The sequence below is a fragment of the Bidens hawaiensis genome, unplaced genomic scaffold (genome assembly GCF_021521415.1).
Source record: "Bidens hawaiensis isolate Kalapana, Puna unplaced genomic scaffold, B.hawaiensis_p1.1 tig00012057_1, whole genome shotgun sequence".
Classification (NCBI taxonomy): Eukaryota; Viridiplantae; Streptophyta; class Magnoliopsida; order Asterales; family Asteraceae; genus Bidens; species Bidens hawaiensis.
The window spans coordinates 616,185-640,449 of NW_027491968.1; the positions used below are offsets into that span (position 1 = coordinate 616,185).

Below are 24,265 nucleotides of genomic sequence, written 5' to 3' on the forward strand. Positions count from 1 at the left end.
TACACCCCTAGATATATTTCTTGCCCTTCCTTGATGCCAAATCCATCCTAAAGGCATAGAATCTTCACTTGTGACATGCAAAAACATATACTTGACAAAGTAACATGTTTCCAATAACATATGATAATAAAAACACAATTTAAGATGCTTAATGCACATATGTTATAAACACACATCGAAAATAGGTTTGCTTTTGTGTTGATTGTTTAAATTGGGCTTAAATCGTCGGAACCTGGCACGCACTACCAACCTCGGCATGCAAAACGAGGTTATGTGTGTCAGAGAGAGTGTTTAGAGTTGTGAGGGGAGAGATGCCAGGAACCCCCTTAAATAGGCAAATTTATAGCTCCGTCGCGTATTGCGACGAGCTACTTCTCAAGTCATTGTGTAGCGCGATGACTAGGAGACTCCGGAAGCCGTCAGGTGGCGAAACGTGCCCTGCCATGCTTCCCACGTGTTGACACGTGATTGAACACGTGTCACCTCGTCGTGGAGGTTACGTTGCGTATCGCGAAGACTTCTGGGTTGCTTCGTTCGTAGTGCGACATCGCCTAACTCTCGGGTTTTGTGAGATTACGTTGCGTATTGTGATGAGCTCTTACATTGTCCATCGCATAACGTGACGGGCTATAAAAATCAAAATTTCATTTTTAGTCCTTCTATCTTTCCAAAAATACTAAGACAGGTCTCAAGCGGACGAAGTGCAAAGTGCGCCATCAAGGCGCTATATTGCACCACTGGTTGTGGGCGTGCGCGTCGGGTGCGAAGCTAAGACCACTGAGTGTGTCTTTTTATATAAGAATATTATCATATGAACTTATTTCCTTATAAAGACTCACAAGTTTTGTATTCTATTAATGTGGGACAAATTCCATTTTCCTTTTTATACCCAAGTGGGATCATTTCACTTTCTTCTTCTAGAAAATGTGGGACAAATTCATCTTCTTATTTCTTTAAACTAGAATACTCCTACTTTCTTATCTCATAATTTTTATCTCATATTTTGAAATTATTTTCGGGTCCCCCATCTTTTCTAAGTTGTCAAATTTGGGTCTAAATTTTGGAAATGTTACATCCAACCCTTTTGAAAACCCTGAAATTGGCCCTTCCTAATTTCATCTTCACGATGGGATCAACGACCAATAATATACTGACACGTGACTCTCAAATCTCATCGTTGACTTTAAAATTTAAGTGTAAAAATGAAATTTGAGGGGTTATATTTAGAATCTCTCCTTATTGGGATCATTTTAGGATTTTTTTTTATCTTTAAAAATACTTCAGGAACAACTTATTATTTTTTTGAAAAGACATCAAGCCGCCTATTTTTAAAAATTTGAGGCTGTCATAATAAAACTATGCTAACTGTTGTTTTTTTAAATATCTTGACGCTCCGACTGGATATGGACACGTAGTTGTTCAAAGATTGTTTAAAATTTGGTCGTTTCATTATTTAAAATCTGCCAGGCTGCCTTGTTTTTAAATGGGGAGAATGAAATCAGATAAATTTTGATGAACAAAATTGGAACGGGGAAGGTTAAAATGGACATTTTGGTGTTTTTACCCAATATTTGGTCGGGGAAATCCCAAAATAGCCATTTTGAGCAACCTCTTTCCAAGTTTAGCCGTGGTTTTCACATAATACCCAAAATAGCCATCCTAATCAGTCGGACCCGAGAGAAATACAATACCCTCCGACGAAACACAACGACCTCTAAAATCTCGCCATGTGTCATAATGTTTGGTCTTCTGATGAAACACAGAGGTAATCCTTCATCCGACGAAATTCTTCATCTTTCGACGTAATACTCCATCTTCTACATCTCAAATTTTAAACCTCCATCTCCATCTTTCTTATTTCTCCACAAAATCAAGCAAATTCATAGTGTAAACCACTTAGTTTTTCGAGGAGAACACCATAGAGTTTATTTTCCACAAAACACATATGTTGTTTAGAAATTCGCGCAAGAAAGTGATTAACCCTAGAGTTCATAGTGTAAAAATCCGACGGGAGGGTGAAACTGTCGAACCAGACGAAAGTAGGTTCTGCACTGTCGGAGATTACGGTTTAATCTTCCGCCGGAGCCTTCACTGTTCTGTCGGATCTTCTACTCTTCCGTCAGATCCAACATAACATTTGAACATGTGGCGACTTGTTATGGGTTGAGCTAATCCGCTTGTAGAGCTAACATTCTATATTATTGTTAGGATTGTGTAAGTCTTTCAATTTGCTTATAGTCGGTTTATTATGTACTCAGTACGCTTATTTTTTACGGTAAAAGCTCATTGGGTAAGCTCACTTTGGCCTATGAAATGAAAACCCAGGAGAAATAGGACAATAAAAGGGTCACTTTCACCAATTTCTCCCAACAATTCACTTTTCACTTTCTCTCTCCACAAAACTCCTCTCTTTCTTTCTTTTGTGTTTGCAAGACTAAGATCCAAGATCCAAGATCCAAGTGTTAGTGATTTCGCTAGCTAACAACACGGATTGATCTGAGTAAATTGTTTGATCCCGTATCTAGGACCTACACCGTTGGAGGGGGTTGTGCTTCCGTCAGATCCGACAAATTGGAATGGCTATTTTGGATATTTTGTAAAACCGTGACTGAAGTTAGAAAACGTCATGTTAAAATGGCTATTTTAAAGATTTTCTCATTTTTGTTCATTATATATTCCAAGTTGACTTCAAAGTCATCAAGTTGCATGTCATTATTACGATTATGTCCGAATGAAAGTTAAGGTTGCATATTAGCCATACGAAAATGATCCGGTGGATTTTTAATTTCATTTGATGTCCACAACACAAGCAAAACAAAAAATCATCTTTTTTAATATTCTTGGTGACTATTAGACTATATAATATTCGGAGTTGGCTTAGAGTTCATCAAATTGCAGATCGATCTTCATTTCGAGATTGACATTCAGCATGCCTAATAACGATCATTTCGTCTGTGATCTGGCGATTTACAAAGCTGCATTACTTGACGACTGGGAATCCGTAAGTGGGATCTTCGAGCAGGACCGAGAGCTGATGACGAAAGAGATAACATTCTGGTCGGAGACGCCATTACACATCGCGGTTGGGACAAATCGTTCCCACCGTTTCGTGGAGAAGCTTGTGGAACGTATCGTTGCCATCGGTGCAAAGGAGAAGCTGTTTATCATGAATTCTAATAAAAACACCCCGCTCCATTACGCTGCTAAAGCTGGAAATACGACCGCTGCAAGGATTTTGGTGGATCAAAGCCCAGAGCAGACACGAGTTCCGAACAATGGTGGTTATACGCCGTTGAGAATGGCCGTCTGGCATGGAAATAAGGAGACGTTGGAATACTTGTTGACGGTGACTCGAGATTTACTTCCCGGGGAAGAAGGTGCTAATTCGTACACCGGAGTTGTGGGTGGGGATCTCATTAATCTAACAATTATGGCTGGATTCTACGGTGAGATCAAAAGGCTAGCAATAAATTAATAAGTTACAAAAGGCTAGCAATAAGTTATTAACTTATTAGCTTTTCCCTCTCACATCAAAACTTTTCAAAAAGTTAATAAGTTATAAGTTGGTGAAAATAAGCAATCCCAAACACCCCCTAATAAACACAATATGACTATGGTCCATGTTTAATTGATTCATTTAGTTACGAATTAAATGAATTGAGATTGAAAACAACATATTGGTTTATTGGGTTTTCAAAAAGCCAAGATTTGGGGCTTTTTGAAAACGACTTTATGACCCTAGCTTTCAAAAGGTTAAAATAAAAATGATTTTTGTGATGGCCAAACACTTTTAGCTTATTGGCTTTTGAAAAAGCTAATAAGTCAATATGATGTTTCAAACTCAATCCCAAACATGCTTTTAACCAAATGTTGGTGGTGCAGATGTGGCTTTAGATATAATCGGTATGCACCAAGACATCGTGTTGGAAAAAGATAGGAACGGCCAAACGGCTTTGCAAATACTAGCTCAAAAACCCCAAGTTTTTCCGAGTGGAAGCAAGCTTGGATTTTGGGGACGATTTATCTATTTATGTAAATCTTTTTAATTTTGAACTATTTTTGTTTTACAAATTATGTTTATAGTTCTTTCTTTGGGTCATACTTTTTAAGCCCAGTAAATTTAGTCAGGTAAGGATGGGTTGGAGTGACGTAGGTTGGAATGAGTCATTTTAAAAAACATATAAAATAAGGTTAACTTGCTATTTTTATTTTTTTGACGTCCAGTGCCAGTGCCAGAGAGTGAAGGTGGTCGAGATGGAGGCGACACGGTGGGGTGTAGGCAATACATATATGGACACGACGACGCTATTGACGATGATGGTCATGTCTGATCGCTTTTGACGAAGGTATCACAATTATTGACTACATTAGTGGTGGCGCCGACTGAGGTTGTGACGATAGTGGAGGTGGTGGCGCCGACAACAAAGAGTATGTGGTGGAGATACACAATGATCAGTGATAACAAGTATTGCTAACATAATTGGATCCATTTAAAATTAACAAATTTTATAACCCCTTTATTTATTTATTTATTATTCAATTGTCCAAATTAAGTATAGAGCCAAACTGAACGACTAAATAATTATGTGAGCTGATCAAAATAAATACATGCAATTTTATTTTTTAAATCAATCTCATGTGTCTTGATTGTCACCTATGGGTGTTTATTTATTTATCATTCTTGTGTTTATTTGGTGCAAGTGATACCTACTACAAAGAGTGAAGGGGCTACTCAAGTCAAAATTTTGTCAAGGACTTTTAACAAGGTATAAATCTCTATATTTTCTTTTCCATTTATTGTATTTGTGACTGTCACCCCAAATTCATTTTGTTATGCTACACTACATAGAAAGCAGGGTAGATCCGCAGATCCAGTGTTGAGTCAGGGGGAGAGCGTAGACACTTACTCAAATCTCCAGTTTATGTTATAAACTTATGATATATTAAGCACAACGACCCATGTGTCCCATTCTTATTATTTTTAGTACCCCAAACCCAATCTTTTGAGCTTAACTTTCCAAACCTAAATTTTATTTTGTTGTGAAAAATAACTATTAAGCCCAAATTACTTAATTGTCTAACAACATCATAAATTGAAAATTTGGAATATTCAAGTTATACGGGAGTGAGAGATGAAAATGTTTTCATATTTGATCAGGTATATGTCCTTTAGATTTTTTTGTGATTTTGGTTTCTTGTTTTGTTTTGAAATATGAGATATGTTCATCAATTGTTTACATTTTTTATTTTGATTTCTGTTGGTTTTCATTTTGATTTCATTGGTGTGTTTCTTGAAATTCAAAAGACATGGAATTCTTGTTGTCATTTGAGAACAATAACATTCTAGCTAATTTAGAGCCTAACATGACTATTATAATAATTAGATCGAAATACGAATTTATTCAGAGTATCATTTTTTAATGATTAATAATTCTACACTATTTAAATAATGAAAAAAATGCACTTGTAGGTGTTATGAATGAGGTTATAATTGATAGTTTTCAAAAGATAAAATCACATAAAGGTAAATTGTAATATGTATTTTTTTTATTATGTTTAATGAAATCTGTTGCTTAACTTTCTGTACATATATAGCTTATTTAATTTAACTTTTTTACCCGCCTCATTTTGGTTTGACCCGACCCATCTTTGGTTGACCCGTGTTAGTTTAATCAGGCCCATTCAGGTTAACCTTTTTTTGACACCCAACGACTAAAATTTCTGGATCCGCTACTGATAGAAAGCATGAGTTAAAAGATAAATGAAGCCAAGATCAACAGTAGCTACTTATTATTTTTGAACACTTTTTCCATGACAGTTTATTTCTGGATTTTGGACGGCACTTAAATACGTGGGTATGTGACTATAATTATAACCGAGTGTATAATTATGTATGAGTATGAGTATCATCTAACTTTCGACATATATACGTTTTGTACATGTAGCTCCATCAGTCAAGAATATCCATGATATTAAAGTAAATAATAATATGAGCATGTCACTAGTAGACCGTATTTGCAAAACTGTTATAGGAAAGGCCAGCCATAACGAAGCTTGGACGATTTTAGGATCTGCGATACCTGTAGCTGTCAGATATGGGATTCATGAGCTTATTGAAGAATGCATATTAGCCTACCCAGGCGTAATCTGGTACAATGCTAGTGGGTTTTCTTTGTTACTTGCAGCAATCCTGCAACGTCAAGAACGAGTGTACAATCTTGTGTACCAAATGTCTCGCCACAAAATACATATGGCAGTAGCACATAGGAATCAAGAAAATGTATTACATATAGCTGGAAAGTTAGCTCCGCCTCATCGTCTTAATGTTGTCACAGGTGCAGCTTTGCAAGTGCAACGCGAGTTACAATGGTTTCAGGTGATCATGTTTCTTTTTCGTTTTCGAACTTTGGGTTTAGTTTATTTTTTTTATGTAATTAAATCGCTACCGAACGAAATTAACGTATTTTCATTTTTAATTATGATTTTTAAGTAATTTATAAGAAGAATTTAATAAATATAGCTTCCCAAATATTTTAGCTCAAATGTAAAACAATCAATAAGTTATTAATTAACAAAACGACTCCGGCCCAGATAATACAACCGAACCCCAACGTACCGAAAAACCGAAACTAAACGGCCTTCACAAATTTAAGAAACGAATTTTCTGTTTTCGGCTTGGTTTGGCCCTAAACCGGCCCATGCACATCTCTATCAAACGCAAACCTTGGTAAAAAGGTTGTTTTAGGCATAAAGCAAACATTTTCAAGTTTAATGTAACATTTACTCGGGGTTCATTAGTTTCATCTAGCAAGTTATTGGTACTATCTGACATCTGAGAAAAGTAAAATGTAAGCAAACTATACATCTATCTCGGGGGATAGAAAGATTGCTTTCAGAGAGACCCCGGGCTCCAAACCACATATATTATACTTAGTTTATATTTGTTCTTCGTGCATTTTTGTGCAGGAAGTCCAAAAATTTGTACACCCTTCCTATGAAGAAGCTTTAAACAAAGAGAAGCAAACACCAAGAATGGTTTTCACTGATGCCCATAAAGGTTTACTTAAAGATGAGCGGGAATGGATGAAAGACACATCATCTTCATGTACCGTGGTAGCAGCTCTCATAGTAACAATGGCATTTGCAGCCGCGTTCACTCTCCCAGGCGGAAATGAAGACAATGGCAGCCCATTGTTCCTAAACCACAACTCATTTATGCTATTTATCGTGGCAGATGCGGTTGCATTGTTTTCTTCATCAACTTCAGTGTTGATGTTTTTAGGGATTCTGACTTCTCGATACGCAGAAGATGACTTCCTCTACTCCTTACCAAAAAGATTGACGATTGGACTTCTTTCTTTATTCATGTCGATAGCAGCAACTATGATTGCATTCAGTTCGGCTCTTGTACTCGTGCTTAAAGATAAGGTTACATGGGTTGCGGCTCCACTTATTATAGTGACGAGCATTCCCGTGTGCTTATTTGCCCTGTTGCAGATTCCTTTACTTGTGGAGCTAGTTAACTCCACATATGGAAGAAGCATTTTTCACCAGCAGAATGATAGGCTTATTCATTAGCTCGTCCGAACATATAAGTACAAAGAACTGAAACTGAAATCGGTGGGATTCCAACTCGTGTGGAATGCTTAATTTGATTATTTCAATGCATTGTGTTATTTGTATCCGAAATAATTCTTTTTTACTCTTCCTTTGAAATATAGAACCAAAGTTTGGATCAATTTAACCATTTGGGTGTAGACAATGTTTTTATAACCGGACCAATTATTCAACTTGATGTCTTATGATTGGTTTATTGGTTGTACTTGATGTCGTTATAACTAATTTTAGAAAATATTCACGTATTGAATAAAATGCAAATACTATATAGAAAACTAATTATAAGAATATGTGTTTACTGTTAAATAGTTGTATTTAAAGATTACAAAAATATATCCAAGTTTTTCAAAATCAAAATATATGTTGCATGGATTTGATCATTTGTAGATCGCAGGGACATGATAGGACTCCTTTGCAAGTTGCAACCCTACAATAATCTTGGGCATAAGTTTTAACAAAAGCTCTTGGGCAATTAGTGACTATTTACAAGTTTTTTAACTTGTTGGCAAACCCAATTCAAAGCAACACATATATATGTATTTTGTGGCCTTCCGAAACTAGCATACTTGACTAAGAAAGGCGGTTAAGTAGTTAACCAACAAAGAGAAAATAACTTATTTTAGTAAAACAAACGTAATGACGTAAACAAATTTAGAAAAAAATTGCTGCTGCCCGGGTTCGAAACGGAGACCTTTTGCGTGTAAAGCAAACGTGATAACCACTACACCACAGCAGCAGTTTACGCAAGTTACCTTTTCTTCATGTTATTTTCTACTAAACGTCGCGATAATTTCACCTCACTGTTTAAATGTTTTATAACCAGCATACGTAGGTTATGCTTTATAATAGACAGTGAATAATTTTACACTTCAAATTACATAAATTAAATCATTTAAAAAGGTTAGTCCAAAATTATTTTTTTAAATAACATGCATGCTAACTCATATCATTTAATATATATGGACATTTTCATTACATTTTTTCAATAGAAAAACACGAGAACCAAATAAAATAATACAATTGTAATAGTATTTAACATATATAATGTAAGTTAGATAGAGAGTCAAATACGCAACCACCTTATGTTTAACTTTTGAGGCAATTATAAAACTGTGCATACGGTTTTTGTACCATATTGATCAATTGCCAGTTTGGTTCTTCGATAATGTTCATATAAAAGATTTGTAAAAAAAGTTGTAAGCAAATCATTACAGCACGTCAACACGTACTGCATAATAACGGGTAACCTAAATTTATTTGTACTCATTAATTTACATTTACGACATTATGTTTTCACTCGTACATAAATAATCTCTTTTGAGTATTCAAGAGATTGCACGCATATATATACCAACAATTATAAAAAAAAAAATTACACCTTAAAAAGCATCCGAGTTAATTAAGTTTTTTTTTTCCTTTCTTTTTGCTAATGTTTGTGGTCCAAAACTTTGTTTGGAAAATTTATATTTTATAATAACAAAGAAGCCCGAATAGATACATGATTCTTAGAACTTTATCATACGAGTCTACAGAATGACTAAGTACGATTACGTAATCAGCGATCTACAAAGCTGCATTGCTTGACGATTGGGACTCCGTTAGCGAACTGTTCGAACGAGAACCAGAGCTAATGACGAAACAGATAACATACTGGTGGGAGACGCCGTTAATAATCGCGGTTGGGACAAACCGCTCCCACCGGTTTGTCAAGAAGCTTATTGAACGCATTGTTGCCGTTGGTGCACAGGATAGGATATTTGTGACGAGTTATGGCGGAAACAACCCGCTCCATTATGCTGCTAAGGTTGGGAATACGGCTGCTGCAAGGCTTTTGGTGGAGCAGAATTCGGATATGACTCGAGTTCCGAATCCGTACCATAATACACCCTTGAAACTGGCAGCATGGCATGGACATAAGGAGACGTTAAAATACTTGTTGGAGGTGACTCGCGATTTACTTCCCGGAGAAGAAGGTGTTAGTCCGTACACCGGAGTTGCTGGCGGAGATCTCATTACTCTCACAATTATGGCTGGATTCTATGGTAAGTACGATTTTGGACCATCTATATATACATCACCGTATGACATCTAATCTCACATTGTATTAAAACAGTCATCCGGATACAGGTGGGTTAATTAACCGTTTAAACCAAAATACTTCAATTTTGACCATATTTCCAAGTTTGACCGTCATGGTGAGAATTGTCGTCCAGATTTTTGCTAAACGACCATTCTGACCAATAATTTCAGAGTTTGGTCGATGGTCAGGAGTGTTTTGTGGCCCATCATTTCAAAGTTTGACTTTGAACGATTGTCCGATTATTAGCAAAACAATCGCTCTGACCAATAGTTTTTAAGGTTTGACCCTAATGGACTGAACCGTCATACAAATATGGTTCAAATGGCTTTTCTAACCAATATTTTTTAAAGTAATTTGGTCTTTTTAGTCAAAGCGCTCGTATGAGAGTTTTGTGGACCGTTGTTTGATGACCTGAAATCAGACCGGGGTGGTGCAGGTATAGCATGACCCAACTAGAAGATTCACAGTTTCATTGACTATATAGGGTTGTATTTGCTGGTGCAGATGTGGCGTTAGAGATAATTGATTTGCACCCGAACATTTTATTGGAAAGCGATCGGAACGGCAAAACGGCTTTGCAAATATTGGCTCAAAAACCTGAAATTTTTCCAAGTGGAAGCAGGCTTGGATTTTGGGGACGTATGATATATTCACGTAAGTCTTTCTTCTAAAATATCACCAAATTTACAAATTTGCAAATGTATTATAATAACGTAGCATGAAATGGTTTTTTTAAATATTTAAGTAAAAATAGATTTTGACAAAATTCAATGATTTTTTAATGTGTCTTGACACGACAGCCTGTAAACCACTATATAGCCTAAAACAGGGAGAGTTGTTACTAATTAATTACCATTTAATAATAAACTAGTGACAAACAACTCGCACGCCGCGCACTTGGAGGTGAGCGGAACTCGGTTGTTATCGGTTTGGTTTATTAGGTAGCAAACGGCGCGCGTAATGTATCTAGTTTAACATTTTAATAATACTATAATTAAATTGTTGTTTTTTAAAAGAATTGAGTTAAATAATAAAATAACTAAATAAGTGTGGTTTGTTCGCTATAGTGACCGACGTCGTAGAGAAATGAAAACAACTTGAATAATATTTTTTTTGAAACATGGAAAAATATTCTAGGAATGCCCCATTTTATTAAAACTAGTTATTATTCTTAAAACTAATTATTAAAAATTAAAGTTAATTATTAAACTTTGTGAGAGATTTAATGAAACTATTAAAAGTCCCGGCTAGGATGACAAAGAATCGGTACTGAGTTGGGACAGGGTGGTGTTGCCGTCGATACTGATCGGCCATCCCACCATCATGACTCCATCTTGGGTTGACTCCATGAACCCTAATTAGATGAGAGCAACTATTTGGTTAGAAAACTTGTTTATGCTATTTATTTAAATTACTTGTCCTTTTGGTTATGGTTTTCTGTTTTGTTTTTCTTTTGTGAAAGTGATACCAGTGAAGAAGATTCAAGCAACTACTCAAGTCAAAATCTTGCCTAGGATTTTTGACAAGGTATAAATCTCTCAGTTTCTTATACCAAATCTACAACTACATTACAAAATGACACCCAAATTATGCAATTTCGAAGTTGGAGAACTAAGACCATTACAACATGTATAAGAGAATATGGAATTTGAAAACAGAAAGGACAAAAATAAATAGTTTATACACGAGTTATGCTATTTGCAACATTTTGATTTTACATGTAAAAAATAATAATAATAACTCGTGTGTATTCTGTTTTCTTTTTGTTTTACGAAAAAAAAAAGTGATTGTTACACTGGGTTTTCAAAAGTTTTTTCAACTCAAACAGTTTTTCAAAATAATCTTACCTACAGATATAATGCCTTATAGGACGGCATATCGAGTGAGATGTTTCAAATATGCAATTTCATTTTCTCATATTAAGAGTCAAGAGGTTTGGTCATAACTTTTAAACCTTGACATTTTCTCTTATACAGTTCAGTGCTGGATTTTGGAGCGCCCTTCATTACGTGGGTACGCAATTCCATTATAATTTCAACTGTAAAACAATTTACGGTTTCATGTAACAGTTTCATCTCTAATCATGGCATACTTTGTGTAATTGTAGCTCCAACAATCAAGAACATCCATGATATCAAAGTAAATAATAAACTGAGCAGCTCACTCGTGGAGCGTATATGCAAAATCGTTATAGAAAAGGTCGATCACGACATAACTTGGAATATTTTAAGATCTGCAATAACTACAGCTGTCAAATACGGGACTCATGAGCTTATTGAAGAATGCATATTAACCTATCCAGGCATAATCTGGTACGACGTTGGTGGGTTTTGTTTGTTCCTTGCAGCCATCAAACAACGCCAAGAAAGAGTGTACAATCTTGTGCACCAAATGTCTGGCCACAAGGTATTTGCAGCAACACAACTTGATGGTGAAGAAAATGAGAATGCATTACATATAGCTGCAAAGTTAGCTCCACCTCATCGGCTTAACGTTGTCACGGGTGCAGCTTTGCAAATGCAGCGTGAGCTTCAATGGTTTCAGGTATCTGTTCCTCATCACTTAGCTAGGAACAAAAATGATAACCTATTCATTAGCGAACTGATTGATTCGAGTCAAAGTTTTTTTTGACTTGAGTATGGGTTCAGTCAACTCAAGTTATATAAAAAATCAATCTGAGTCTACTTAAATTATACATGTCAAAACAGGCCACTCTTATAAGTTGTAAAAGCTTGCTGATTTAACATGGGTCCAGATGGGTCATCACCACCAACAACATCTGTTTGTCTCCACCACCTACTCTTCGTTATTGATGCCACCGCCTTCACCAGTTGGCATGAAAAAATATAGCGGATAAACACATTTTGTTACTTTTTATCTAACATGACTCATTTCAATCCGAACCCATTTTGGTTAGAACCTATACGTTTTGACCTGAACAAAATTGATATATACAAAAATCCTCTTTTACCCGAACCTATTTTGCTAAACTCCCGTTTTAGCACGTCTATCCGAAGTTCCGAACACACCCAACCGACCCTTTTTGTCAAGCTTACACCAAGATATACATTATTTTCTTCACTTTTCTTTTTAACAAGTTAAATAGTATGCATTTTGTGCAGGAAGTCGAAAAATTTATAGAGCCTTCCTATAAAGAAGATTTAAACAAAAAAGGGCAAACACCAAGAATGGTTTTCACTGAAGCCCATAAAGATTTACTTGCAGAAGGGCAGCAATGGATGAAAGACACAGCATCTTCATGTACTGTTGTAGCAGCTCTGTTAGTAACAATGGCATTTGCAGCTGCATTCACTCTCCCAGGTGGAAATCAAGACAATGGCAACCCGATGTTCCTAACCTACAACACATTTATGCTTTTTATCGTATCAGATGCCGTTGCATTGTTTTCCTCATCAACTTCAGTGTTGATGTTTTTGGGGATACTGACTTCGCGATATGCAGAAGATGACTTCCTTTATGCATTACCAAAAAGATTGACGATCGGACTTCTTTCGTTATTCATGTCAATAGCAGCAACTATGATTGCATTCAGTTCGGCTCTTGCACTGGTGCTTAAAGATAAGGTTACATGGATTGCAGCTCCACTTATTATAGCTACTAGTATTCCGGTGTGTTTATTTGCCTTGTTGCAATTTCCTTTACTTGTGGAGCTAGTTAACTCAACATATGGAAGAAGCGTTTTTCGCCAACAGAATGCTCGAAGGATTCATTAGCTCGTTATATGTTTTCCAACTAATCAAGCCGGCCAGTAAGTGTCTTGTATTGGAATATTTGTATAAAAATCAGTTCTTTCTAAGTTTTTTGTTTGAAATGGATGTTGGAAACGATTTAACCATTCGGGATTTGGCCAACAAAAAATGAAACAAATTTAGCTTTGTTAGTCAAACACTCAAACCCACTCAACTTGATGTAATATATTCTATGCTTACAGCATTAGATAAAGTAAAAGTTGGATTCTGACTTTGTAATGAGTAGAAGAGTTTATGAATATGCATCTTCAAGAAAATTTAAACTAAAAGAAAAAAGAACTAGGGGTGGGTGTTGGGAATTACCGAACCGGTTTCGGTGAGTCGGGTCAAACCGGGAGTTTAGAGTTTGAAGTCGATTACACTTGGTCTAATAATAAGATAATAGTTTAAAGGAGTTTGGTTTATCTACTAATGTTTATTAGATAAAGATAGTGTATTTGAAGTCGAGTAAAACTAGAAGTTAGCTAGTTATAAATACTCTCTTTTGTAATTAGTTTTTTGATGTAGATTTTCTGATTAATAATATTTGAAAGTTGGCAATACGTTTTGTGTTTTCTGCTGTGTTTCTGATTACCGATTCACCATTTGAATTGGTATCAGAGCTTAGTTCTGATCAAGACCGGCTGTGGAGATTCAACAAAGGAGACGTCCGGAGTTGGGTTAAGAGAATAGCTGCAGTGTGACTAGGGTTTATAGTCACGTTCTGGATTCAGAGCCACCAACACCAAACTCTTTTAATCAGAAGTACAGTCGAACAAGAAGAAGGTCAAACATGGTTCAATCGAGTTCTGGTTCGATATCGGGAGTGACTAAGGACGGTGGGACGCAAGCCCTTCATTGCCCGATGTTAAACTCAATTAATTACATAGTGTGGGCTATGAAGATGAGGGCTATTTTTAATGTACATGGGGTTTGGGATGCGATTGATTATGGATCGCAAGATGCCAAACAAAATAGTTTGGCTGTTGCTCTCTTATTTCAAGCCATTCTCGAAGATCAGGTTATGCAAGTCGGGATCATGGCTGCCGCCAAGGAGATGTGGGCGGCACTTAAAACTCGTCACATGGGTGTTGATCGAGTTAGAGAGGCTAGGTTACAAACCCTAACTCAAGAACTTGACAACATGAGAATGAAGGAGACAGAAACTATTGACGAATATTCCAACAGGTTGTCTGGTGTTGCTTCAAGATCTGCATCACTTGGTGAGGTTGTGGATGAGACGAAGCTCGTCAAGAAGTTTCTTACTAGCCTTCCCCGAAGGTATATTCACATTGTTGCTTCAATTGAACAAACAGTTAATTTGAAGGATGTTGGGTATGAAGATGTAGTCGGTCGATTGAAGGCTTACGAGGAACGAATCGGTAACGAAGAACTACATGCGGGCGAGAGGCTAATGTTTGGCAGGTCCGACTCGTATAATAACCGAAACAGTGATAATGTTCGGGGTCGAGGACGAGGTAGTTAGCGGAACCAGGGTCGTGGACGTGGTAGGTCTAGAAGTTGTCACACCCCAACCTATGGCGGAATATGCCAGGGCGCGACATAATTGTATCATAGCTCAAAGACACTAATAATAATAAGTGTCAATATCTAACTATATTTATTCACAACAATCGTACACAAATAATTCAAATGAAAAAAAATTTAATACAACATTTAAACTTTATAATGTTTAACCTAAAGTCCAAATCTATGTCTTCACTTCAAATAACTTCTTATAACAACCTGCATTATGCGTTAAAATAATTTGTCAACAACACATGTTGAGCGAGTAATTCATAGTTTGGTGTAAATATAATAATATTAATAAATAAACAAGTCCTTGCGTATGAGAATGACATCAATTAATATAAACAAGTATAAGTGTCTTTTCAATCATATAACAATCAACAATTAATCGAGCATCATCACAACCACGCAATTAATGGAATTGTGTTTGAGCGAAAATAATATTATAGCAATAGTTTCTAGTATGCATAATGCCCCCAAAATAAAAATAGAGAAAAAGAGGGAGTATGATTACTCACATTAGATAACTATACCTTCTTTATCTTGGCCAAAATAGATAAACGAAACAGAAACACACTGAATCCAAAATGTCTTTGAGGTTGGGTTAATTTACACATGCAACATAGTTTTTTAACACTGAGAATTCATTTCATAAGCAGGGGAATCGTAAAATCTTTGTACCCGGAGGTACTATATCCATTCAAATTTAACATAACTAAACAAAATAGAAACTTCGTTAGACTTAGTCTTCAGCCGGATAACCTGCCTCAGTGCCGTCCTGATCCTTACTCCAACCTGTCAACCTTCAAGTCTTCAGCCTAATGTGCATACTAAAAATCAGCGCTGCTTAGTGAGTTATATCTTTAACTTACCATACTCAAACATACTAGTTATAAAACAATATCATTTTATAGTAGACATTATAGTTCATATTTTCTAACTTGTTTTGTTGAAATTGTAGGATTAAGAGGCTGCTATCTATAAGGGTTGTGTGTGTATTTTATACATAGTGATGGTGTTGTACAGATATTCAAGTGAAAGCTGGAGGGTTGAACACAAACTGGGGCGATGAGTATTGATTGGTTGATTGAAAGAAGTAAAAAGGATCTTGACTTTCCTTACTTATTCTTTCTTTAGTGACACCTAAATTGTGTGTTCATCATTTTTCTATTGGTTCTGTCAATTGTTATACACTATAATATATAGTTGTATAGACTTGAGAGATTTAGATCTTGTTAGCGTATAGTTCATCATATTGGTGAATGTGTGTTTGATAGAGTATTTTCTGTTGTTCATTTGTATTTGAGGCAAACATATAACTTTTGGAGGTTTGCGACAATTTTGTGATGAGTTTACCGTCACCGGAGCTATCGATCAACAAAGAAATCTGAATCGTGACAAAGAAACAATTTTTATATGAGTTAAGGCTCGTTTTCTAAAAGATCAATCAAGAGAGTAGCAAATATGAAGTGATATTAGCGACAAACATTTTTTGAAATATTTTTAACTTCGTGGGTTTTATTCTTAACGTTAAAGACAAAGGTTAAGGAAGTAAGAGTTTGTCAGATTCAAAGAACGATGATGTTCAACTTTTGTACAACAATTGAAAACATTATTATAGTGTGCTATGGAGTAGTTGAAGGAAGTTTCATAGGCTTATTTTACATCAAATTCATTGACATAATACGCATGGTATACATTGGTAGCCTAAGATTCAAAGATTGATAGGTAAATGTTGAAATATTTGTTTTTAAAACTTTTAACATAAATATGTGTCATCAAACCAATTGTTTATTAAAATCACAATGGTTAGATATATGATGATAGTTATAAAAAAACTTCAAAATAAAATGTTTTGATAAATATCGAGCATTGATTGAGTGGAACTTATGATAGAAACATTTTGAGGTCATTTAATATTTTGGCACGTCATATAAAATATCATCATATCAATAATGCACGATAATTATTATGAGTATGACACGCTGTTACAAGAGTAATAGTACGTAGGGCCAAAACTTTATTTCTATTTAAAGATAGGCCAGAAACAATAATAATTTATATAAACACGTTATTTGGATATTTATTCTTATTCATATTTTTATTAGATTTATTATTTATCCAAATTTTCTTATCAATTCCATAATAAACATTTTAAAAAAATTTTTTTTACTAAAATAAACAAATCATTTAAAACTATTTAGTGGTTAAGACTTTATTGTTTGGAAAGTATAAAGTGTAAACTAGTCGACTCAAGCTCGTTCTTGTCTAAGCTTGAGCTCAGCTCGAGGGAATCTCTATATACGAGCTCGGCTTACAAGAATTTTATGTACCGGCCTGGCTCGTTTTTTATTTATTATTTACAAACTTATAAACTTAGTCAAGCTTGATATATGAATCTCCAGATTGAACATTAAACTAACTTCAGTTTAGACATAAGCTTAAACACATCTAACCCCCACCAAACTCAATTAAGGGTAACTTAGTAGCCTTTTTCATATGTTGACCATAACTTTTGGTCAGCAAATCCAAAAGCCTGCCTTTCAAAATCTACAAATACTCAACTATATAATCCAACCACCATCTAAACACATATTTTGGCGCATACGATCAACCAAAATGAACTACGACCATGTAATCACCCGTCTCCCGATCCACAAAGCCGCATTGAGTGACGACTGGGAATCCGTAAGCCAAATATTTGAAAAAGAACCCGAACTAATGACAAAACCGATCAGTTACTTGGGTGAGACTCCGCTAATGATGGCTGTGGGAACAAACAATTCCCATCAGTTTGTGAAACAGCTGGTCAGCCGCATAGTTGCTGTCGGTGCGGCTGACCAGCTGTTTCTAGCAAGTTCACGTGGAGATAATCCGCTCCACCGTGCTGCTATGGTCGGGAATACAGTTGATGCAAGAGTTTTGGTGGAGCAAAACCCAGATATGACACAAGTTCCGAATTCGGATGGTCATACGCCATTGAATTTAGCTGTTTGGCATCGAAACAAGAGTACTCTTCGGTATTTGTTGGAGGTGACCGCGGGTTTAGTACCCGAAGAGGGTGGGAGTAGTCCGTACACTGGAGTTGATGGCGGCAATCTTATTACTCTCACAATTCATGCTGGATTCCTTGGTATGTAGAATCTCTACTTAAATAGTTATGTGGATATGATATTATATAGACTATATAGTAAGGGACAAAACAAATGATTTTGAAAAAAAATTATCCTAAAGTTTTGAAAGCTAAAATTGGTTGCTATATTGTTTATTCGTTCAATTACCGGTCGACATAAAGGTCAAGACAAACATCAATGTTTTCCCGTATGTTTTGTTTCGGTTTTTACTTATTTTTACTAGTGTGTTTTACTCAAGACCAATTAATTCACTTTTAGGTTTGGCTTATTAGCTCATAAGCGAATCGGTGACACTAATTATTCGTCAACTTGTCAGTGAGTTGGCATGATCTAGTTTTCAGGACACCAATCAATGACCCTAACGATTTGTTGACTTGTCGGCGAGTTAATCCAATTGAGTATTCAAAATACCAATCGATGACATTTATGATTCGTTGACTTGACACAATCAAGTTTTCAAACCACCAAATTAATAATATATAGTACCATTTTAGACAATCTCATATCAGACTTGGATATGAGAGATCTTTGACATGTTTCACATCAAATATCACTAGCGTGTTTTTGGCTTAATGTTAGTAGATGAGATGACAACTTTATAGTAAAGTGTGCTCAGAAAAGAGTAATACCAGGATAGGTGACCTCATAAAAAGTCTCCGCTGACACAACCAAAATATATTCTTGAGCTTCTTATGAATAAAGTGGACTTTATTGCTGAAAGAAGCTAGATGCTAGACTAACTCTCTCTTTTCTATGATATATGCTACTAATAGCATATATATATCATCTCTCCTATGTATCTTATACTGATGTACTTTTTAGTTGTAGCACTTTGATTTTTAATTAAATCCGTTCTATGTTTTTGTAAAATATGTTGGGTTTTATTATTTATAGTAAAATTTAAGTTTGAAGGTTTTCTTTTATTTATATGTAGATGTAGCGTTGGAGATAATAGGTAAGCACCCGAACATCGTGATAGAGGAAGATGTGAACTCTAGAACAGCTTTGGAAGTATTAGGTTCCAAACCGGAGTTATTTCCAAACGGAAGCACACTTGGTTTTTGGAGCCGTCTCATTTATTTGTGTAAATCTCTTTTCCTCGTGCTTAAAATATAGAGGATCGGACACCATCGATACCAGTTCTTCAAGGTTTCAGGATTGATACAGTCTTGATACCAAACTCACCCCTAGTTTAAAATTAAAATTTCGGATCTTTGTCTAATCTGTATCTTATGATTGAATTTTACTACTTAATTAGTGTTCAATTATTTTATAGTAAAATACAATCAGTTAAGACAAATGTCTTTTCTTTATTTAGTGCTTGAGATAGACTAATGATGGTCCCTTTTTTATTAACTTGAAGTCAGAAATATAGAAATTAGTCTTTATTATAAATTGAAGTTAGAATAGACAACTAGCAAGTTGTGGCCTCCAGATTGGTACTATTTTTGTAGCAACTAAATGTTTTTTTTTTCATAAACCAAATTTAATTCAGTTTGGAACTTTTAGTTACAAACTTACAATTACAAGCTTGCTTTGTAATATTTTCTCTTTTTTTTTTCTCTTTGGAGTTTTTTCTTTCTTTCTTTTTGATATATGTCCCTCAATTCCGCTGGTTAAAACCTTGACTCCAGTTATTACAAGTTGTTATAAGGTGCATATGATGACTTAAATTATAGAATGATTGATTCATTGTGTTTGCTTGATACAAGTTATACCTATCAACAAAAGGAGTCTAGAAGAAGCTCAACTCAACATTTTCACAAAGGTTTTCTACAAGGTATGATGCTCTTTTCATATTAAAGGCTTCAACCATGTGTATATTACAAAACACCCCCTCATATTTCACTAATATACAAGTGTGTAACTACAATAGTATTTGCAAAATATAACATAACTAACTGAGTAAGCATACAAAAAATACGACACAATAGAAGTGTCACTAAAAGTACAGTTTTGTCGCTAAAAGAGCGGAACACAAAGAATGTAGAACCTCTTTTTTAACATCATGAGTAAAACCTTAAATACCCTTTACTCACTCTTTCAAAAAGCATGTAGAAATTAGACACTTTAGTGCTGTTACTAAGCATTAAACATTGCCACTAAGTTAGATATAGTGATTCTTAACTATTGTCATTAATGTATAATGGAACACTTTATGTGTTAATCTTTACAATGCCTAGCAACCAAAGAGGTCTAATCATAATTTTGTTTCATCTGTTTTGCATTTTCTATCTCAAGAACAGTGCACTATTGGATTTTGGAGTATCTTTCACTACCTAGGTACGATTAATTCATTAACATATATTGTAGTTGCTTATGGTTATATATATCATCTCTAACTTTGTATCATTTAATTATATTGATTAATGATTACTATAGCTCCATCAATCAAGAATATCCATGACACCAAACTAAAACACTACCAAAGTAAGCTGCTCATAAAACATATATGCACAACCATCTTAAGAAAGGGCGATCACGATCTAACATGGAAGATATTAGGATCCGCAACATCTGCAGCGGTCGAACATGGGACTCCTGAGGTCGTCGAGGAGTGCATTTCAACTTATCCTGACATAATTTGGTACAATGAAAAAGGGTTCCACTTGTCTCTTGAAGCCATTACACAACGTCAGGAACAGGTGTACAATATTCTATTTCAGTCAGCTGTTCACAAGGCGGCACAAGCATCTTTGACCGATAAAGAAGAGAACGAGAATTCATTACACAAAGCTGCAAAGTTAGCCCCGCCCCATCGAATTATTGTTATGACGGGTGCAGCTCTACAAATGCAACGAGAGCTTCAATGGTACAAGGTGATCAACGATTACTAGATCGCTCACCAAATTGTTTTTTGGCCATTTATCTTATATAGAGTATATCATATTTCGTCACTAAATGTCGGTCGCGATAGCATATTATCGTCGCTATTCGGTCACTGTATCATATTTGGTCACTATTCATCTTTCTTCACTAGTCATATATCATATTTGTCACTAGTCGTACTTCGCCACTAAAAATATATTTGTCACTAGTCATTATTCCTCACTAATCATATTTGACTATTTGTCAAAGTCATATTTCGTCATTAATCATATCTCGTCACTAAGCATTTTTGTCATATATTTGTCACATATTTGTCACTATGTCGGTTACTATAGCATATATCGTCTTCATTTGGGAAAATTCCCTAAATATCCTGTATTTACGGATTTCAAATATGCCCTTTCAAAATTTAAATTCTCTCTTTGCCTGCTTACTAACCCTCGTTGCTACGTTAGGTTAGGAGTTCGAAGCGACATGTTTCTAAACCCGTCGCCTCCCCGCTATGTTAGCTTAAAACTCTGTCTCCTCGCCATGTTAGCTCAAAATCTGTCGCCTTCACGCCATGTTAGCTCAAACCCGTCGTCTTCCGTCATGTTAGCTAAAAAGAATTCTACTTTATCTTTACTAAAAATAGGGATCCTTAATTTAAAAAATTTTTGAATATTTTTAATTTTATTGATTTTTAAATTCTTGTACATAGGATTTTTTATACTAATATGATTTAGAAAAATCATGCATGTCATCAAAATCATTTTATGTGTACCTTGGTTAGATATAATTTTTTAAATAACAAGATTTATTAGATATAACTTTTAAGCTAAGATAGCATTGAGGCGACAGGTTTTTAGCTAACATAACGGGGAGGTGACGAGTTTCGAACTAATATGGCAGGGAGGCGATGGGCTTTAAGCTAACATAGTGGGGAGGCGACTGGTTTAGAAACATGTCGTCTCGAACTCCTAACGTAGCAGCGACGACGGATTATTAGTAAGGGTACAAAGAGTGAGTTTGAATATTTGAGAGACATACTTGGAATCTCTTTTTTTGGTCACCAATATATGATATGGTTACAGCGGCCACTATATATGTCATATTTCAGTCACTATATCGTATTTTGGTTACTACATTATCTGTAATCTGTGTGCGCAGGAAGTAGAGAATTTTGTAGAGCCATCGTTTAAAAAAGCTCGAAACAAAAACAAGAAAACACCAAAAATGATATTCATGGAGGAACATAGCGACTTACTTAACGACGCACAATCATGGATGAAAGATGTATCCGCTTCGTGTACAGTGGTAGCAGCCCTCATAATCACAATGGCATTCGCAGGAGCCTTCACGCTTCCGGGTGGAAACGAAGACAACGGCAGTCCTTTGTTCTTAAACAAAGGGACATTCATGCTTTTCATAATATCAGACGCCATTGCGTTATTCTCCTCAACCGCTTCAGTGGTTATGTTTTTAGGGATACTCACTGCGCGCTTTGCAGCCGATGATTTCCTATACGCGCTCCCGAAGAGGATGACGATAGGACTTGTTTTATTGTTCATGTCGTTAGCCGCGACTATGATAGCGTTCAGTGCGACTCTTGCACTAGTGTTGGAAGAGAAAGTGACATGGATTGCAGCTCCATTAGTTGTGGTAACGTGTGTTCCTGTGGGTTTGTTTGTGTGGTTGCAATTTCCGTTGCTAATAGAGTTGGTGTGGTCAACATATGGACCGAGCATTTTTAGTCAGAAGAAAGATGAGTGATTGTTTGGATATAAGATTGCAGTTGTTATTGTGTATGTGTGTATAAAAGGTGGAGGCAAAAATGGTTGCTGAAATGTATTAAGTTGAAAATTGTTATTCTTTGGTGTGCCAATTTCATTTGTTACTATAAACAAAACTGAATTGATATTTGCCGTTTTCAGTGTAACTAAAGTTTGATATCTTTCATATTGTTTATAATAGGAGCTAACAATAAAGTTCAAATTTTAAAATTTGTTGAATGATCAACAGTGTAGTTGGAGATATTCTCTTCATGATTTGTGACCAAACTTTCTCTATACTTTACATTAAAATAGTTACAATATATATACAGAGGGTTAGCTTCAAATAAGAAGTTTGATTTTTCTAAAAATGTTAGGAAGGAATGTATTTTTGTTTAACACTTTTATATCAAAACCCACATACTTTAATCTCAAAACCCACTTACATAAATTTCAAAAACCCACTTACATAAATTAACCCACTTACATCTTCACTCATCTCCTACAACCACTACCACTCCACCGCCCACCGCCACCACAACCGTCACCCACCGCCACCACCTCGCCGGAAAAAACACAACGGAAAACAATATGAAAAACACAATGGAAAAAAACTCGATGATAAAAACACAATAAAAAACATAATTGTATGACACTATGAAAAAAAAACACAATGAAAAATACTATTGTATAACACAATTTTGGTAAAACACAATTTGTAAAAAACTCACTAATTTTTTTTTATTTTTATATAACAATATGGTATTCATATAAAAGATAAAAAGACACTTGTTATTATGGTGAATTTGTTTTTAAATAAAAACGTCGTAAAAAAAGTTATGGACGTTTTAAAACGATTGGAGAATTTGGCATATGCCTTGCATGTGAAGAGAGAAAATCAATGTGTTATTCCTTGTATGCCATTTTCTTTGTGTTCACACTTGATTTCCCTCTAAACTAATCTCAACCCTCCATATTCAAAATTAATGGATAAGATTACTTCTTATCCTTCTTACAAAAACTATACTTCTTATTATAACCTAACTCAACAAGTCTGGTCATTAATCATGGAGAGAATATCTCCAACCATAAAGGATAACAACTACAACCAATTCTCTAAAAAATAACAACACATGGGAACTTGTAAACCGTCCTGCTCACTCCAATGTTGTTGGCTCGAAATTGATATATCGCATCAAATACAAAGCGGATGGCTCCCTTGATCGCTACAAAGCCCGTTTGGTAGCTCAAGGTTTTACACAAGTTCCCGGTCTTGATTTTTCACACACATTCAGTCCCGTGGTAAAAGCGTCAACAATCCGAGTCGTGCTTAGTCTTGCCACAATTTATGGTTGGCAACTTCGTCAACTAGATGTCAAAATGCCTTCTTAAATGGACACTTAACCAAAACCGTTTACATGGACCAACCACCGGGTTTCATCGACTCAAATTTTCCTAATCACGTATGTCGGCTTAATCGTGCTCTTTATGGTCTCAAACAAGCACCACGTGCTTGGTTCCAACGTCTAAGTTCCTTTCTCATCTCACTCAGTTTTAATTGCAGTCGAGCCGACC

At 35.5% G+C, this 24,265-nt stretch overlaps 3 protein-coding genes and 1 non-coding gene across 4 annotated transcripts; 3 read left to right on the forward strand and 1 right to left on the reverse strand.

Moving 5' to 3' along the window:
- Positions 1-5,995: 5,995 nt before the first annotated feature.
- LOC143539815 (uncharacterized) lies at positions 5,996-13,514 on the forward strand. The gene is made up of 7 exons (XM_077033019.1): positions 5,996-6,376; positions 6,967-7,540; positions 9,177-9,659; positions 10,202-10,351; positions 11,160-11,193; positions 11,755-12,241; positions 12,820-13,514. The coding sequence occupies exons 1-7, from the start codon at positions 5,996-5,998 to the stop codon at positions 13,429-13,431; spliced, it is 2,721 nt and encodes a 906-aa protein (XP_076889134.1). The 3' UTR covers positions 13,432-13,514.
- On the reverse strand, positions 8,281-8,353 carry TRNAV-UAC (transfer RNA valine (anticodon UAC)). The gene has a single exon. It is a non-coding gene; the product is annotated as a tRNA-Val (tRNA).
- Positions 13,515-14,239: 725 nt separating the features above from the next.
- On the forward strand, positions 14,240-14,932 carry LOC143539816 (uncharacterized). The gene has a single exon (XM_077033020.1). It carries the CDS (start codon positions 14,240-14,242, stop codon positions 14,930-14,932), a length of 693 nt encoding a protein of 230 aa, XP_076889135.1.
- A 2,663-nt stretch (positions 14,933-17,595) lies between these two features.
- On the forward strand, positions 17,596-22,691 carry LOC143539817 (uncharacterized). Its single transcript, XM_077033021.1, has 6 exons — positions 17,596-18,109; positions 19,045-19,194; positions 19,823-19,890; positions 20,357-20,393; positions 20,493-20,929; positions 22,089-22,691. Exons 1-6 carry the CDS (start codon positions 17,596-17,598, stop codon positions 22,689-22,691), a joined length of 1,809 nt encoding a protein of 602 aa, XP_076889136.1.
- The last annotated feature ends 1,574 nt before the right edge of the window (positions 22,692-24,265 follow it).